General features: G+C 34.0%; 8 protein-coding genes across 8 annotated transcripts, besides 2 other annotated features; 5 read left to right on the top strand and 3 right to left on the bottom strand.

The window, feature by feature from the left end:
* Positions 1 to 45: 45 nt before the first annotated feature.
* On the bottom strand, positions 46 to 366 carry TVAGG3_0140680 (uncharacterized protein; the record flags this gene model as incomplete). Its single annotated transcript, XM_001302342.1, has 1 exon — positions 46 to 366. One exon carries the CDS (start codon positions 364 to 366, stop codon positions 46 to 48), a length of 321 nt encoding a protein of 106 aa, XP_001302343.1.
* Positions 367 to 413: 47 nt separating this feature from the next.
* On the bottom strand, positions 414 to 656 carry TVAGG3_0140670 (uncharacterized protein; the record flags this gene model as incomplete). The annotated part of the gene is made up of 1 exon (XM_001302341.1): positions 414 to 656. One exon carries the CDS (start codon positions 654 to 656, stop codon positions 414 to 416), a length of 243 nt encoding a protein of 80 aa, XP_001302342.1.
* Positions 657 to 1,546: 890 nt separating this feature from the next.
* TVAGG3_0140660 (uncharacterized protein) lies at positions 1,547 to 1,813 on the top strand (the record flags this gene model as incomplete). Its single annotated transcript, XM_051224241.1, has 1 exon — positions 1,547 to 1,813. The coding sequence occupies one exon, from the start codon at positions 1,547 to 1,549 to the stop codon at positions 1,811 to 1,813; it is 267 nt and encodes an 88-aa protein (XP_051109227.1).
* A 2,333-nt stretch (positions 1,814 to 4,146) lies between these two features.
* On the top strand, positions 4,147 to 4,851 carry TVAGG3_0140650 (His-Me finger endonucleases family; the record flags this gene model as incomplete). Its single annotated transcript, XM_051224240.1, has 1 exon — positions 4,147 to 4,851. The coding sequence occupies one exon, from the start codon at positions 4,147 to 4,149 to the stop codon at positions 4,849 to 4,851; it is 705 nt and encodes a 234-aa protein (XP_051109226.1).
* A 4,971-nt stretch (positions 4,852 to 9,822) lies between these two features.
* Positions 9,823 to 10,170, top strand: TVAGG3_0140640 (uncharacterized protein; the record flags this gene model as incomplete). Its single annotated transcript, XM_001297544.1, has 1 exon — positions 9,823 to 10,170. The coding sequence occupies one exon, from the start codon at positions 9,823 to 9,825 to the stop codon at positions 10,168 to 10,170; it is 348 nt and encodes a 115-aa protein (XP_001297545.1).
* A 3,782-nt stretch (positions 10,171 to 13,952) lies between these two features.
* Positions 13,953 to 15,131: a mobile genetic element.
* Positions 15,132 to 15,146: 15 nt separating this feature from the next.
* Positions 15,147 to 15,704, bottom strand: TVAGG3_0140620 (uncharacterized protein; the record flags this gene model as incomplete). Its single annotated transcript, XM_001297468.1, has 1 exon — positions 15,147 to 15,704. One exon carries the CDS (start codon positions 15,702 to 15,704, stop codon positions 15,147 to 15,149), a length of 558 nt encoding a protein of 185 aa, XP_001297469.1.
* Positions 15,705 to 16,523: 819 nt separating this feature from the next.
* On the top strand, positions 16,524 to 16,766 carry TVAGG3_0140610 (uncharacterized protein; the record flags this gene model as incomplete). Its single annotated transcript, XM_001294258.1, has 1 exon — positions 16,524 to 16,766. One exon carries the CDS (start codon positions 16,524 to 16,526, stop codon positions 16,764 to 16,766), a length of 243 nt encoding a protein of 80 aa, XP_001294259.1.
* A 47-nt stretch (positions 16,767 to 16,813) lies between these two features.
* On the top strand, positions 16,814 to 17,134 carry TVAGG3_0140600 (uncharacterized protein; the record flags this gene model as incomplete). The annotated part of the gene is made up of 1 exon (XM_001294257.1): positions 16,814 to 17,134. The coding sequence occupies one exon, from the start codon at positions 16,814 to 16,816 to the stop codon at positions 17,132 to 17,134; it is 321 nt and encodes a 106-aa protein (XP_001294258.1).
* A 346-nt stretch (positions 17,135 to 17,480) lies between these two features.
* Positions 17,481 to 17,560: part of a mobile genetic element that runs on past the window's edge.

Below are 17,560 nucleotides of genomic sequence, written 5' to 3'. Positions count from 1 at the left end.
CTAATATTTTCACAAACGACTTCACTAATGTAAAAATAAACGTTCTCACTTACAAAAGTATTGCAACTCCTCCCATTGCTGTGCTTCATATAACAGCTCATAATCTTCTGACTCACTTTCTTCTTCATATAGGTCAAAATCACTGTCATAGTTTATACCTGTAAGTTTTGACAAAGCTAATGAAACACGCTTACCGTTTGTATCGTATGCTTGTATAAACTTTCCATTCTTCATTCCTTCATAAACGCTCAAACTAACTTTACCCTTTCTCCCTCGTATCTGATAGAATGTATTTTCACGAGGAACGAAGAACAAATTCTTGAACTCATGACCGTTGTAGTTTGTTATCTCAATAGTTTTCGTCATTACATCCAAATAAAAATTTTCAGTAAAAATAAAACTAATGAAATATTTTATTCCTCACTGTCGTCTGCTTTCTCCAACTCTTCTAACTTCTTCTTAAGTTCAGCAATGTTGTCCTCATGAAGTTTAATCTTCCTTAATATACCTTCTCTGTCTAATGGTTGTTTTATCTTTCTAAACTGAACTCTACCATCCTTCATAGTATGAATGTAAAAACCTTCTGGAATAGTTCCTGATTTAATGTATTCTACCAAAAACTTTTGTTTCATTGCTTCAGTGACTTTAGTCGTCATTTTACTCTAAGGTGAAGCTAGCACAGCGATAATGGATTTCATGACTTTTTAGTATTTCATGCAATCTTAACAGATAGCCTTACAAGTACTTCCAGTGTCCCTAGCTGTCCCTCCTTTTTATATAACTCCATGACATTTATAATCTCGCGAAACTTAACAGGTAGCATAACAGATTAAAATCAGATGAGGTTTTGAACCAAAATTTCTAAGCAACGTTGTCAAGGATTTTGAGGAACTAGGGACAGAGTGTGGCAAAGTCCAAGATTTAATTTATCTTCATCTGTTTCATCAGCTATCTCATCTAATATGCCAATATTTTATTCATAACTCGTGGCAAACCCACTAACTTTCATTATATTCATCTACATGCTTCATCTGATAGAAAGTATGACTTTCATTAACTCTGTGAGATAATGAAAACTACTAGGGACAGAGACCATGGCAAAGTTTATGACTTTCATTATTTCCAGAACTTAATGAAAACTACTAGGGACAGAGACCATGGCAAAGTTCATGATTTAATTTATTCTCTCACTAACAACAAATACAAAACTCCAACACTAACGACAAAAATAAATGTCCTCACTTCTTAACAAAGTAATATGTGCTTCTTACACCACCATAGCTCAAACGTTTCTTTTCAAACATCGATTGAAACTTATTTTGAGCCATTGGCTTTAGTCTCTTTTTCTTCAAATACGCCAAGAAATCTTCTTCACATCTTTTCACTTCATAGCCTTCTTTAAACTCCTCCTTGTTAAGTTCTATGAAATCCTTTATCTCATTCTTTGTTGCAATGGCTTCTTCACGAACGACATCATGAACTATTTCAACACTGTTCTCATGTATGACCTCCTCACTGTTCTCATGAACTATTTCATCACTTTCTCATGAACGACCTCCTCACTGTTCTCATGAACTATTTCATCATTGTTCTCATGAACGACCTCCTCACTGTTCTCATGAACTATTTCATCATTGTTCTCATGAACGACCTCCTCACTGTTCTCATGAACTATTTCAACACTGTTCTCATGAACGACCTCCTCACTGTTCTCATGAACTATTTCAACACTGTTCTCATGTATGACCTCCTCACTGTTCTCATGAACTATTTCACACTGTTCTCATGTATGACCTCCTCACTGTTCTCATGAACTATTTCATCATGTTCTCATGAACGACCTCCTCACTGTCTTCATAAGCGTTTCAAAGTCTCCTTTACTCATTACTTCAATCTCATGCTGTTCACAATAGTACTTAAACTCACTGTATATGTCTTTGTTGTATGTTATATTGCTTCCCATGTACTCCATGAATTTTTCAAGCACTTCCTCATAATTCACTGTTTCTTTCTTTCCACGACCTTCTAATATCATACTTGCTTCGTAAATATAACTTCTTGCAGAACCGTCTCGCTTTCTACTTCTTTTCACAAATTCTCTCATCTTGCCACCAAATACATTTGAACTACATGCAAAGAATTCATTCTCCTTCGCAAATTCTTTATATCTTCTGTAGCACTCTGTACAATTCCATCCGGATACAAACTTTTCATAGAACTCCTCGTAAAACATTTGGTAAGGTGTTTTGTTCATTTCGATGAGTTCTTGTTTAGCCCTGGTGAATGGTATCTTCCTTACATCAAATTCACTTAAATCTTTCCTCATGAAGTACGTCAGTAAGTTTGAATAAAACTCTTCATTAAAGCTTTCAATGAGATTTGAGAAATATTCGTAATTTCCTTTGTATCTGCTGCTTACGTCAATGACAACAAATCTTCTGTCGTCTTTGTCAATCTTTACTGAGTTGAAGTTGTTAGATATCATGATGATATTACAAACATTCTCTATCTTTCTTACTGGCTGACACTTCTGATTTAAGTCCAACTGAGTCTCTGTTACTATTGACTTTAGTGCGTCGTGGTTCATGACCTTAGACGTATCGCATGAGCTTAGTTCATTGCATACGATGAGCTTCATGTTCTCAATAGCAGCATTGAATCTACCAACCACATTCTCTATTGCCGTTATATTATTGTTGGCGTACTTGCTAATGAGCTCGCATAGAACATTACTAAGTACATTCTTACCAGTTCCTTGCTTTCCTATTAACAAAAGTACTGTTCCAGTCTTTCCACAAGGATTTTGAACGATGTAGGCGAACCAGTTCAAAACATACTCATAAAGCTCTTCATCCTCATTACATATGACATCGTGAACATGTTTCAAATATCCTTCAATAACGCTTTCATCTACTTCATTCAGTACCTCATACTCATATCCTCTGAAATAGCTGTAAATGTCATCTCTTTCGTCAAAGAATCTCATGCCTGACTTCATAAGATAGTTCTTGTTCTGACCCGCTTCATAAATCATCAGTGCGTTCACATCCTTCTCCTCAATACGTCCTACATAAACACTCTTCATGAGCTTATTGAATTCCTTGCTATCTACTGACACAAGTGTTGTTGTGTCTCGTATTCCATCATAATCTTTCACTAGATATGTCATACGTGCTCCGTCAATAACGACAACACATCTTCTTAAGTCATTTATAACACTAACTATGTCAATACCTCTTCACTCATGTACTTATTTTTCTCAAGTCCTTTAGTGTGAAAGTGTCTCTAAGTTCTATTTCAAGCAATTCATTTACATCCTTTGCAATACTTCTCTATAAAATATTTCTGTCGTTCTTTACTAAGTTTCTTAACAGCTCTGAAGAACCATGTGTTTTGACTCAAACATCCTTCACAACTTCTCTCATTCATTCCTAGTTCTTTCATGTCATTATCTTCAACCTCTATGGTCTCATTGACTAAGGTCAAAGGGTTCTTAGTCATTGCTGGTCTTATCTGAAACAATGTTTGTGCAACAGGTTTAACTAGTTCAGCAACGTCCTTCCTTAATATGAATAGCTGTTTCCACTCATCTTTGCTAACAGTTCTTTCATAACCACTGACAGTAATGATTTCATTTGCTGACCTTAGACACTTATGTTCTATCATTTGTATTGCTTTTGTGTAAGGCTTTCGTGAGCATAGGTTGTATATGTCATTCCTGCAATGTTCATTCATGCCAATAGTACTAAATCCTTTCTTTGCTGTTGAGTGCATAATATCCATTAGTTCCTGTGTTCGTATTGCTGTCTCATAAAATACAACAAGACCTTTGTCATCTATGACGTACTTACCGAAAACATTGCTTATATTCTTTAACCATGAAATAACATCCTCATTCATGCTGTCAAACATGAAGTAAGGTCTTACATACTCTTCACTTATAAGATACTCCACAAAGTACTTGTTAAGCTCTATGTCCTCGTGAGCGATTTCATTAGGTTTGATATTAGTTCCTTTTGTCATTGCTGTCATGTACTTCACTCTCATAGTTCCTTTCAATAGCTTAAAAATACTTCATTGTTTCATAACTGCTCTAAATTCTGTTCAAAATTCGTACAACATAACTTTTAACATTAGTGAAAGAACATGAGCGAAACAACAACATCTAACATTACAGAAGAAGTCAATGACAATGCCGATGAAAACATTACAGAAGGAGCTAGTGAAAATATTGACGAGTTCAGTGAGGAAGAAGATATTGAGGACGTCAATGAGAACGTTAGTGGGGAACAAACTCAATGGGAAACATTGAGAAATCATGAAGATTATGAGATTTGTACGACATATCCTTTTACTATTCGTCGAAAGAAAAACAAACATATTAAGAGTGAATGCTTAAATAATCATGGTTATATTGAGCTTAGTTTAAACAACAAAACGCATTTAAAGCATAGAATTATTGCAGAACAGTGGATTGAAAATCCAAACAATTTGAAAGAAATAGACCATATAAATCATGATAGAACGGACAACAGAATCTCAAACCTTCGTTGGTGTTCTAGATCTGAAAACAATAGAAATAAAAGCAAGTATGGCGATATAGTTTATGAGTTCGTTGATGAAATATCTGACGAAGCTGTTGAAATAACAGATTATGGTAAGCATTCGTTTGAGTTCTACTACTATGTTGAGAATGAGGACGCATTCTATTATTATACAGGTCTTAACTATCGAAAACTTCATATAAACTTTACAAAAACAGGTGATGCTTATGTTTGTATGATAGATACAGAAAACAAGAGAGTAATTTTATGCATAAACAAATTCAAACGCTTGTACGGCTTCATGTAGGACAAACATTATTTTTCAACACTAACGCCAACACTTAGGACAAACATTCATGACTAACATTACTGTATAACATAAATGTTTTGTTATGACTTCGTCGTAAATGTTTTGTCATGAATTCATCGTATATGCTTTGTCAAAACTTCTTCGTAAATGTTTTGTCATGACTTCTTCGTATATGTTTTGTCATGAATTCATCGTATATGTTTTGTCATGATTTCTTCATCGTAAATGTTTTGTCATGATTTCTTCATCGTATATGCTTTGTCAAGGTTTCTTCGTAAATGTTTTGTCATGACCTCATCGTAAATGTTTTGTCATGACCTCATCGTAAATGTTTTGTCATGATTTCATCGTAAATGTTTTGTCATGATTTCATCGTACATGTTTTGTCATGACCTCATCGTAAATGTTTTGTCATGATTTCATCGTAAATGTTTTGTCAAAACTTCATCGTACATGTTTTGTCATGATTTCATCGTAAATGTTTTGTCATGATTTCATCGTTAATGTTTTGTCATGATTTCATCGTAAATGTTTTGTCATGATTTCATCGTTAATGTTTTGTCAAAACTTCTTCGTAAATGTTTTGTCAAAACTTCATCGTACATGTTTTGTCATGATTTCATCGTAAATGTTTTGTCATGATTTCATCGTACATGTTTTGTCATGACCTCATCGTAAATGTTTTGTCATGATTTCATCGTAAATGTTTTGTCAAAACTTCTTCGTAAATGTTTTGTCAAAACTTCATCGTAAATGTTTTGTCATGATTTCATCGTTAATGTTTTGTCAAAACTTCTTCGTAATGAGTGTAAATGATCCAAAAATAATGTTTATGTTAGAATGTTAGATCTAACACCTTTTCTAACATGTTTTCTAACATGACCTCATCGTAAATGTTTTGTTATGACCTCATGGAACTTAAACGTATATGTTTTGTCATGACCTCATGGAACTTAAACGTAAATGTTTTGTTATGACCTCATGGAACTTAAACGTATATGTTTTGTCATGACCTCATCGTAAATGTTTTGTCATGATTTCTTCATCGTATATGCTTTGTCAAGGTTTCTTCGTATATGTTTTGTCATGACCTCATCGTAAATGTTTTGTCATGACCTCATCGTAAATGTTTTGTTATGACCTCATGGAACTTAAACGTAAATGTTTTGTTATGACCTCATCGTAATGAGTGTAAATGACCCAAAAATAATGTTTATGTTAGAATGTTAGATCTAACACCTTTTCTAACATGTTTTCTAACATGACCTCATGGAACTTAAACGTAAATGTTTTGTCATGACCTCATGGAACTTAAACGTATATGTTTTGTCATGACCTCATCGTAAATGTTTTGTCATGACCTCATCGTAAATGTTTTGTTATGACCTCATGGAACTTAAACGTAAATGTTTTGTTATGACCTCATGGAACTTAAACGTAAATGTTTTGTCATGACCTCATGGAACTTAAACGTATATGTTTTGTCATGACCTCATCGTAAATGTTTTGTCATGACCTCATCGTAAATGTTTTGTTATGACCTCATGGAACTTAAACGTAAATGTTTTGTTATGACCTCATGGAACTTAAACGTAAATGTTTTGTCATGACCTCATCGTAAATGTTTTGTTATGACCTCATCGTATATGTTTTGTCATGACCTCATCGTAAATGTTTTGTCATGACCTCATCGTAAATGTTTTGTGAAGAATATAACAACCGCCGGAATTCAGACGGTTGCTTTTTATACAAAATTCACGCAGGAAAATTCTTGAGTTTTGGTTGAAAGAATACGGTCGAGCCAAAAGTGGCTCAACCTCAAAACAAACATTTTGTGAGCTTACTAAGGCGTTATGAATGAATTCAAAGGTATTTACATACATCCTGACCTCGTTCATTTTGTTGCTGAATGGTGCTCTGTAAAGTATGCATTTTATGTCAAAGATATTATGGACTCCATAGACAAGAAAGTTCATGAGAAGTTAGATGAAGAAGAACTCGAAGATACAGTAGAGAATGCAAAACATTTTTGACGAAGTGAAGATCTTCACTTAGTCAAAATGTGATGCAAAAACAAACATTTTGTGAGCTTACTAAGGCGTTATGAATGAATTCAAAGGTATTTACATACATCCTGACCTCGTTCATTTTGTTGCTGAATGGTGCTCTGTAAAGTATGCATTTTATGTCAAAGATATTATGGACTCCATAGACAAGAAAGTTCATGAGAAGTTAGATGAAGAAGAACTCGAAGATACAGTAGAGAATGCAAAACATTTTTGACGAAGTGAAGATCTTCACTTAGTCAAAATGTGATGCAAAAACAAGCATTTTATGAGCTTACTAAGGCGTTATGAATGAATTCAAAGGTATTTACATACATCCTGACCTCGTTCATTTTGTTGCTGAATTCAGCAAAAATAATGTTTACGTTAATGTTTTCACTGTTACCATGTTACCATGTGCTACCAGGTTAATTAACTTCTCTTAAAATTACTGACAACATGACATTTAGACAACAGTCCAGGAAATAAACTTCATCGTATATGCTTTGTCATGACTTCTTCGTATATGTTTTGTCATGACCTCATCGTAAATGTTTTGTCATGACCTCATCGTATATGCTTTGTCATGACTTCTTCATCGTAATGAACGTAAATGTTTTGTCATGACCTCATCGTATATGCTTTGTCATGACTTCTTCATCGTAATGAACGTAAATGTTTTGTCATGCCTTCTTCGTATATGCTTTGTCAAGGTTTCATCGTAAATGTTTTGTCATGACTTCATCGTATATGCTTTGTCAAGGTTTCATCGTATATGCTTTGTCATGACTTCTTCATCATAATGAGCGTAAATGACCCAAAATAATGTTTATGTTAGAATGTTAGATCTAACACGTTTTCTAACCCGATAACTAACCTGTTGAATTTTCATACGGAATCTCTTCTCTCGGTTTTCCGAGGGAAGCAATCATATGAGGAAATTCTTCTAAAAGTTCTTTTGTCTGTTGGTTTTCAAACCAATAATATGCTTGCTTTGTAGAACGAAGAGTATTATAAGGCATTTTGTGAAGAATATAGCAATCGCCGGAATTCAGACGGTTGTTTTTTATACAAAATTCACGCAGGAAAATTCTTGAGTTTTGGTTGAAAGAATACGGTCGAGCCAAAAGTGGCTCAACCTCAAAACAAACATTTTGTGAGCTTACTAAGGCGTTATGAATGAATTCAAAGGTATTTACATACATCCTGACCTCGTTCATTTTGTTGCTGAATTCAGCAAAAATAATGTTTAGGGTAGATGGTTTTTAGGTGTCACTACGTCACCATGTCACCAGGTTAATTAACTTCTCTTAAAATTACTGACAACATGACATTTTGACAACAGTCCAGGAAATAAACTTCATCGTATATGTTTTGTCATGATTTCATCGAAACTAAACGTATATGCTTTGTCAAACTTCTTCGTATATGCTTTGTCAAACTTCTTCGTATATGCTTTGTCAAACATGAACGTAAATGTTTTGTCATGACTTCATCGTATATGTTTTGTCATGATTTCATCGTAATGAGTGTAAATGACCCAAAAATAATGTTTATGTTAGAATGTTAGATCTAACACCTTTTCTAACATGTTTTCTAACATGGAGGATTTCATTAGATATACACATCTACCCTAAACATTATTTTAGTTAAAGTCCATCAAATATTTTTAGGATATTTTCACCAAATAATGTTTATATCAGATGAAACAGTAAAGTATTATATCTATTAAATCGTCTATGATGTAAATTGTGTATAGAATGAAATGAAGGAAGAATGTGTATATCTAATGAAATCCTCCATGTTAGAAAACATGTTAGAAAAGGTGTTAGATCTAACATTCTAACATAAACATTATTTTTGGGTCATTTACACTCATTACGATGAAATCATGACAAAACATATACGATGAAGAAATCATGACAAAACATATACGATGAAATCATGATAAAACATATACGATGAAGTCATGACAAAACATTTACGTTCATGTTTGACAAAACATTTACGATGAAATCATGACAAAGCATATACGTTTAGTTTCGATGAAATCATGATAAAACATATACGATGAAATCATGATAAAACATATACGATGAAGTCATGACAAAACACTTACGTTCATGTTTGACAAAACATTTACGAAGAAATCATGACAAAACATTTACGAAGAAGTCTTGACAAAACATTTACGTTCATGTTTGACAAAACATATACGATGAAGTCATGACAAAACATTTACGTTCATGTTTGACAAAACATATACGTTTATGTTTGACAAAGCATATACGAAGAAGTTTATTTCCTGCTGTGTTGTCTAAATGTCATGTTGTCACACTTTTTCAGAGAAGTTAATTAACCTGGTAGCACATGGTAACATGGTAGCACCTTCAGTTCTTCAAAAATAATTCATAAATACCTTCCTCATTAATCCTGCTGTGTTGTCTAAATGTCATGTTGTCACACTTTTTCAGAGAAGTTAATTAACCTGGTAGCACATGGTAACATGGTAGCACCTTCAGTTCTTCAAAAATAATTCATAAATACCTTCCTCATTAATCCTGCTGTGTTGTCTAAATGTCATGTTGTCACACTTTTTCAGAGAAGTTAATTAACCTGGTAGCACATGGTAACATGGTAGCACCTTCAGTTCTTCAAAAATAATTAATTATTGAATAACCTGAAAACATTAACGTAAACATTATTTTTGGGTCATTTACACTCATTACGAAGAAGTCATGACAAAGCATATACGATGAAGTCATGACAAAGCATATACGATGAAGTTTATTTCCTGGACTGTTGTCTAAATGTCATGTTGTCAGTAATTTTAAGAGAAGTTAATTAACCTGGTAGCACATGGTAACATGGTAACAGTGAAAACATTAACGTAAACATTATTTTTGCTGAATTCAACAACAAAATGAACGAGGTCAGGATGTATGTAAATACCTTTGAATTCATTCATAACGCCTTAGTAAGCTCACAAAATGTTTGTTTTGAGGTTGAGCCACTTTTGGCTCGACCGTATTCTTTCAACCAAAACTCAAGAATTTTCCTGCGTGAATTTTGTATAAAAAACAACCGTCTGAATTCCGGCGATTGCTATATTCTTCACAAAATGCCTTATAATACTCTTCGTTCTACAAAGCAAGCATATCATTGGTTTGAAAACCAACAGACAAAAGAACTTTTAGAAGAATTTCCTCATATGATTGCTTCCCTCGGAAAACCGAGAGAAGAGATTCCGTATGAAAATTCAACAGGTTAGTTATCGGGTTAGAAAACGTGTTAGATCTAACATTCTAACATAAACATTATTTTGGGTCATTTACGCTCATTATGATGAAGAAGTCATGACAAAGCATATACGATGAAACCTTGACAAAGCATATACGATGAAGTCATGACAAAACATTTACGATGAAACCTTGACAAAGCATATACGAAGAAGTCATGACAAAACATATACGAAGAAGTCATGACAAAGCATATACGATGAAGTTTATTTCCTGGACTGTTGTCTAAATGTCATGTTGTCAGTAATTTTAAGAGAAGTTAATTAACCTGGTAGCACATGGTAACATGGTAACAGTGAAAACATTAACGTAAACATTATTTTTGCTGAATTCAACAACAAAATGAACGAGGTCAGGATGTATGTAAATACCTTTGAATTCATTCATAACGCCTTAGTAAGCTCATAAAATGCTTGTTTTTGCATCACATTTTGACTAAGTGAAGATCTTCACTTCGTCAAAAATGTTTTGCATTCTCTACTGTATCTTCGAGTTCTTCTTCATCTAACTTCTCATGAACTTTCTTGTCTATGGAGTCCATAATATCTTTGACATAAAATGCATACTTTACAGAGCACCATTCAGCAACAAAATGAACGAGGTCAGGATGTATGTAAATACCTTTGAATTCATTCATAACGCCTTAGTAAGCTCACAAAATGTTTGTTTTGAGGTTGAGCCACTTTTGGCTCGACCGTATTCTTTCAACCAAAACTCAAGAATTTTCCTGCGTGAATTTTGTATAAAAAGCAACCGTCTGAATTCCGGCGGTTGTTATATTCTTCACAAAACATTTACGATGAGGTCATGACAAAACATTTACGATGAGGTCATGACAAAACATATACGATGAGGTCATGACAAAACATATACGTTTAAGTTCCATGAGGTCATAACAAAACATTTACGATGAGGTCATGTTAGAAAACATGTTAGAAAAGGTGTTAGATCTAACATTCTAACATAAACATTATTTTTGGATCATTTACACTCATTACGAAGAAGTTTTGACAAAACATTAACGATGAAATCATGACAAAACATTTACGATGAAGTTTTGACAAAACATATACGATGAATTCATGACAAAACATATACGAAGAAGTCATGACAAAACATGTACGATGAAATCATGACAAAACATTTACGAAGAAACCTTGACAAAGCATATACGATGAAGAAATCATGACAAAACATTTACGATGAGGTCATGACAAAACATGTACGATGAAATCATGACAAAACATTTACGATGAAATCATGACAAAACATTTACGATGAGGTCATGACAAAACATTTACGATGAGGTCATGACAAAACATTTACGAAGAAACCTTGACAAAGCATATACGATGAAGAAATCATGACAAAACATTTACGATGAAGAAATCATGACAAAACATTTACGATGAGGTCATGACAAAACATGTACGATGAAATCATGACAAAACATTTACGATGAAATCATGACAAAACATTTACGATGAGGTCATGACAAAACATTTACGATGAGGTCATGACAAAACATTTACGAAGAAACCTTGACAAAACATTAACGATGAAATCATGACAAAACATTAACGATGAAATCATGACAAAACATTTACGATGAAATCATGACAAAACATTTACGAAGAAACCTTGACAAAGCATATACGATGAAGAAATCATGACAAAACATTTACGTTTAAGTTCCATGAGGTCATGACAAAACATGTACGATGAAATCATGACAAAACATTTACGATGAAATCATGACAAAACATTTACGATGAAGAAATCATGACAAAACATTTACGATGAGGTCATGACAAAACATTTACGAAGAAACCTTGACAAAGCATATACGATGAAGAAATCATGACAAAACATTTACGATGAAGAAATCATGACAAAACATTTACGAAGAAATCATGACAAAACATATACGATGAATTCATGACAAAACATATACGAAGAAGTCATGACAAAACATTTACGAAGAAGTTTTGACAAAGCATATACGATGAATTCATGACAAAACATTTACGACGAAGTCATAACAAAACATTTATGTTATACAGTAATGTTAGTCATGAATGTTTGTCCTAAGTGTTGGCGTTAGTGTTGAAAAATAATGTTTGTCCTACATGAAGCCGTACAAGCGTTTGAATTTGTTTATGCATAAAATTACTCTCTTGTTTTCTGTATCTATCATACAAACATAAGCATCACCTGTTTTTGTAAAGTTTATATGAAGTTTTCGATAGTTAAGACCTGTATAATAATAGAATGCGTCCTCATTCTCAACATAGTAGTAGAACTCAAACGAATGCTTACCATAATCTGTTATTTCAACAGCTTCGTCAGATATTTCATCAACGAACTCATAAACTATATCGCCATACTTGCTTTTATTTCTATTGTTTTCAGATCTAGAACACCAACGAAGGTTTGAGATTCTGTTGTCCGTTCTATCATGATTTATATGGTCTATTTCTTTCAAATTGTTTGGATTTTCAATCCACTGTTCTGCAATAATTCTATGCTTTAAATGCTTTTGTTGTTTAAACTAAGCTCAATATAACCATATGATTATTTAAGCATTCACTCTTAATATTGTTTTTCTTTCGACGAATAGTAAAAGGATATGTCGTACAAATCTCATAATCTTCATGATTTCTCAATGTTTCCCATTGAGTTTGTTCCCCACTAACGTTCTCATTGACGTCCTCAATATCTTCTTCCTCACTGAACTCATCAATATTTTCACTAGCTCCTTCTGTAATGTTTTCATCGGCATTGTCATTGACTTCTTCTGTAATGTTAGATGTTGTTGTTTCGCTCATGTTCTTTCACTAATGTTAAAAGTTATGTTGTACGAATTTTGAACAGAATTTAGAGCAGTTATGAAACAATGAAGTATTTTTAAGCTATTGAAAGGAACTATGAGAGTGAAGTACATGACAGCAATGACAAAAGGAACTAATATCAAACCTAATGAAATCGCTCACGAGGACATAGAGCTTAACAAGTACTTTGTGGAGTATCTTATAAGTGAAGAGTATGTAAGACCTTACTTCATGTTTGACAGCATGAATGAGGATGTTATTTCATGGTTAAAGAATATAAGCAATGTTTTCGGTAAGTACGTCATAGATGACAAAGGTCTTGTTGTATTTTATGAGACAGCAATACGAACACAGGAACTAATGGATATTATGCACTCAACAGCAAAGAAAGGATTTAGTACTATTGGCATGAATGAACATTGCAGGAATGACATATACAACCTATGCTCACGAAAGCCTTACACAAAAGCAATACAAATGATAGAACATAAGCGTCTAAGGTCAGCAAATGAAATCATTACTGTCAGTGGTTATGAAAGAACTGTTAGCAAAGATGAGTGGAAACAGCTATTCATATTAAGGAAGGACGTTGCTGAACTAGTTAAACCTGTTGCACAAACATTGTTTCAGATAAGACCAGCAATGACTAAGAACCCTTTGACCTTAGTCAATGAGACCATAGAGGTTGAAGATAATGACATGAAAGAACTAGGAATGAATGAGAGAAGTTGTGAAGGATGTTTGAGTCAAAACACATGGTTCTTCAGAGCTGTTAAGAAACTTAGTAAAGAACGACAGAAATATTTTATAGAGAAGTATTGCAAAGGATGTGTAAATGAATTGTTTGAAATAGAACTTAGAGACACTTTCACACTAAAGGACTTGAGGAAAAATAAGTACATGAGTGAGACGGTATTGACATAGCTAGTGTTATAAATGACTTAAGAAGATGTGTTGTTGTTATTGACGGAGCACGTATGACATATCTAGTGAAAGATTATGATGGAATACGAGACACAACAACACTTGTGTCAGTAGATAGCAAGGAATTCAATAAGCTCATGAAGAGTGTTTATGTAGGACGTATTGAGGAGAAGGATGTGAACGCACTGATGATTTATGAAGCGGGTCAGAACAAGAACTATCTTATGAAGTCAGGCATGAGATTCTTTGACGAAAGAGATGACATTTACAGCTATTTCAGAGGATATGAGTATGAGGTACTGAATGAAGTAGATGAAAGCGTTATTGAAGGATATTTGAAACATGTTCACGATGTCATATGTAATGAGGATGAAGAGCTTTATGAGTATGTTTTGAACTGGTTCGCCTACATCGTTCAAAATCCTTGTGGAAAGACTGGAACAGTACTTTTGTTAATAGGAAAGCAAGGAACTGGTAAGAATGTACTTAGTAATGTTCTATGCGAGCTCATTAGCAAGTACGCCAACAATAATATAACGGCAATAGAGAATGTGGTTGGTAGATTCAATGCTGCTATTGAGAACATGAAGCTCATCGTATGCAATGAACTAAGCTCATGCGATACGTCTAAGGTCATGAACCACGACGCACTAAAGTCAATAGTAACAGAGACTCAGTTGGACTTAAATCAGAAGTGTCAGCCAGTAAGAAAGATAGAGAATGTTTGTAATATCATCATGATATCTAACAACTTCAACTCAGTAAAGATTGACAAAGACGACAGAAGATTTGTTGTCATTGACGTAAGCAGCAGATACAAAGGAAATTACGAATATTTCTCAAATCTCATTGAAAGCTTTAATGAAGAGTTTTATTCAAACTTACTGACGTACTTCATGAGGAAAGATTTAAGTGAATTTGATGTAAGGAAGATACCATTCACCAGGGCTAAACAAGAACTCATCGAAATGAACAAAACACCTTACCAAATGTTTTACGAGGAGTTCTATGAAAAGTTTGTATCCGGATGGAATTGTACAGAGTGCTACAGAAGATATAAAGAATTTGCGAAGGAGAATGAATTCTTTGCATGTAGTTCAAATGTATTTGGTGGCAAGATGAGAGAATTTGTGAAAAGAAGTAGAAAGCGAGACGGTTCTGCAAGAAGTTATATTTACGAAGCAAGTATGATATTAGAAGGTCGTGGAAAGAAAGAAACAGTGAATTATGAGGAAGTGCTTGAAAAATTCATGGAGTACATGGGAAGCAATATAACATACAACAAAGACATATACAGTGAGTTTAAGTACTATTGTGAACAGCATGAGATTGAAGTAATGAGTAAAGGAGACTTTGAAACGCTTATGAAAGACAGTGAGGAGGTCGTTCATGAGAACAATGATGAAATAGTTCATGAGAACAGTGAGGAGGTCATACATGAGAACAGTGTTGAAATAGTTCATGAGAACAGTGAGGAGGTCATACATGAGAACAGTGTTGAAATAGTTCATGAGAACAGTGAGGAGGTCGTTCATGAGAACAGTGTTGAAATAGTTCATGAGAACAGTGAGGAGGTCGTTCATGAGAACAATGATGAAATAGTTCATGAGAACAGTGAGGAGGTCGTTCATGAGAACAATGATGAAATAGTTCATGAGAACAGTGAGGAGGTCGTTCATGAGAACAGTGATGAAATAGTTCATGAGAACAGTGAGGAGGTCATACATGAGAACAGTGTTGAAATAGTTCATGATGTCGTTCGTGAAGAAGCCATTGCAACAAAGAATGAGATAAAGGATTTCATAGAACTTAACAAGGAGGAGTTTAAAGAAGGCTATGAAGTGAAAAGATGTGAAGAAGATTTCTTGGCGTATTTGAAGAAAAAGAGACTAAAGCCAATGGCTCAAAATAAGTTTCAATCGATGTTTGAAAAGAAACGTTTGAGCTATGGTGGTGTAAGAAGCACATATTACTTTGTTAAGAAGTGAGGACATTTATTTTTGTCGTTAGTGTTGGAGTTTTGTATTTGTTGTTAGTGAGAGAATAAATTAAATCATGAACTTTGCCATGGTCTCTGTCCCTAGTAGTTTTCATTAAGTTCTGGAAATAATGAAAGTCATAAACTTTGCCATGGTCTCTGTCCCTAGTAGTTTTCATTATCTCACAGAGTTAATGAAAGTCATACTTTCTATCAGATGAAGCATGTAGATGAATATAATGAAAGTTAGTGGGTTTGCCACGAGTTATGAATAAAATATTGGCATATTAGATGAGATAGCTGATGAAACAGATGAAGATAAATTAAATCTTGGACTTTGCCACACTCTGTCCCTAGTTCCTCAAAATCCTTGACAACGTTGCTTAGAAATTTTGGTTCAAAACCTCATCTGATTTTAATCTGTTATGCTACCTGTTAAGTTTCGCGAGATTATAAATGTCATGGAGTTATATAAAAAGGAGGGACAGCTAGGGACACTGGAAGTACTTGTAAGGCTATCTGTTAAGATTGCATGAAATACTAAAAAGTCATGAAATCCATTATCGCTGTGCTAGCTTCACCTTAGAGTAAAATGACGACTAAAGTCACTGAAGCAATGAAACAAAAGTTTTTGGTAGAATACATTAAATCAGGAACTATTCCAGAAGGTTTTTACATTCATACTATGAAGGATGGTAGAGTTCAGTTTAGAAAGATAAAACAACCATTAGACAGAGAAGGTATATTAAGGAAGATTAAACTTCATGAGGACAACATTGCTGAACTTAAGAAGAAGTTAGAAGAGTTGGAGAAAGCAGACGACAGTGAGGAATAAAATATTTCATTAGTTTTATTTTTACTGAAAATTTTTATTTGGATGTAATGACGAAAACTATTGAGATAACAAACTACAACGGTCATGAGTTCAAGAATTTGTTCTTCGTTCCTCGTGAAAATACATTCTATCAGATACGAGGGAGAAAGGGTAAAGTTAGTTTGAGCGTTTATGAAGGAATGAAGAATGGAAAGTTTATACAAGCATACGATACAAACGGTAAGCGTGTTTCATTAGCTTTGTCAAAACTTACAGGTATAAACTATGACAGTGATTTTGACCTATATGAAGAAGAAAGTGAGTCAGAAGATTATGAGCTGTTATATGAAGCACAGCAATGGGAGGAGTTGCAATACTTTTGTAAGTGAGAACGTTTATTTTTACATTAGTGAAGTCGTTTGTGAAAATATTAGTGAATTCGTTAGTGAAGTCGTTAGTGTTGTAAAATATACGTTAACGGTTTTGTAAAGTGTCAAATTCACATATAATGGGTAAGGAGGCGCGCAGTGCCGCCGTACCCATGATATGTATACTAACTCCTTTATTGTAGTAGTCAAGTAATGTTTGCTGCGATAATGCTTCTCCGGCCTGGCATGTGTGAACATGAGTCTTAAGCCAGTTTTTATAATGATCCTCCCTTTGTTCTTGCATTGAACACCGGCAAACTACGCCATCAGATCGTGTCACAAGTTCATTGCATTTTACATACCACTTAGTTAGTATGACTATCTTGGGTACGGCGGCACTGCGTTCCACCTTACCAAAGATAACAGTTTGACACTTTACAAAACCGT

The sequence above is a fragment of the Trichomonas vaginalis genome, chromosome IV, assembly GCF_026262505.1.
Source record: "Trichomonas vaginalis G3 chromosome IV, whole genome shotgun sequence".
Taxonomy (NCBI): domain Eukaryota; phylum Parabasalia; order Trichomonadida; family Trichomonadidae; genus Trichomonas; species Trichomonas vaginalis.
Note: the sequence above shows the minus strand (reverse complement) of the source record. Positions and strands in the feature narration are given on the sequence as shown.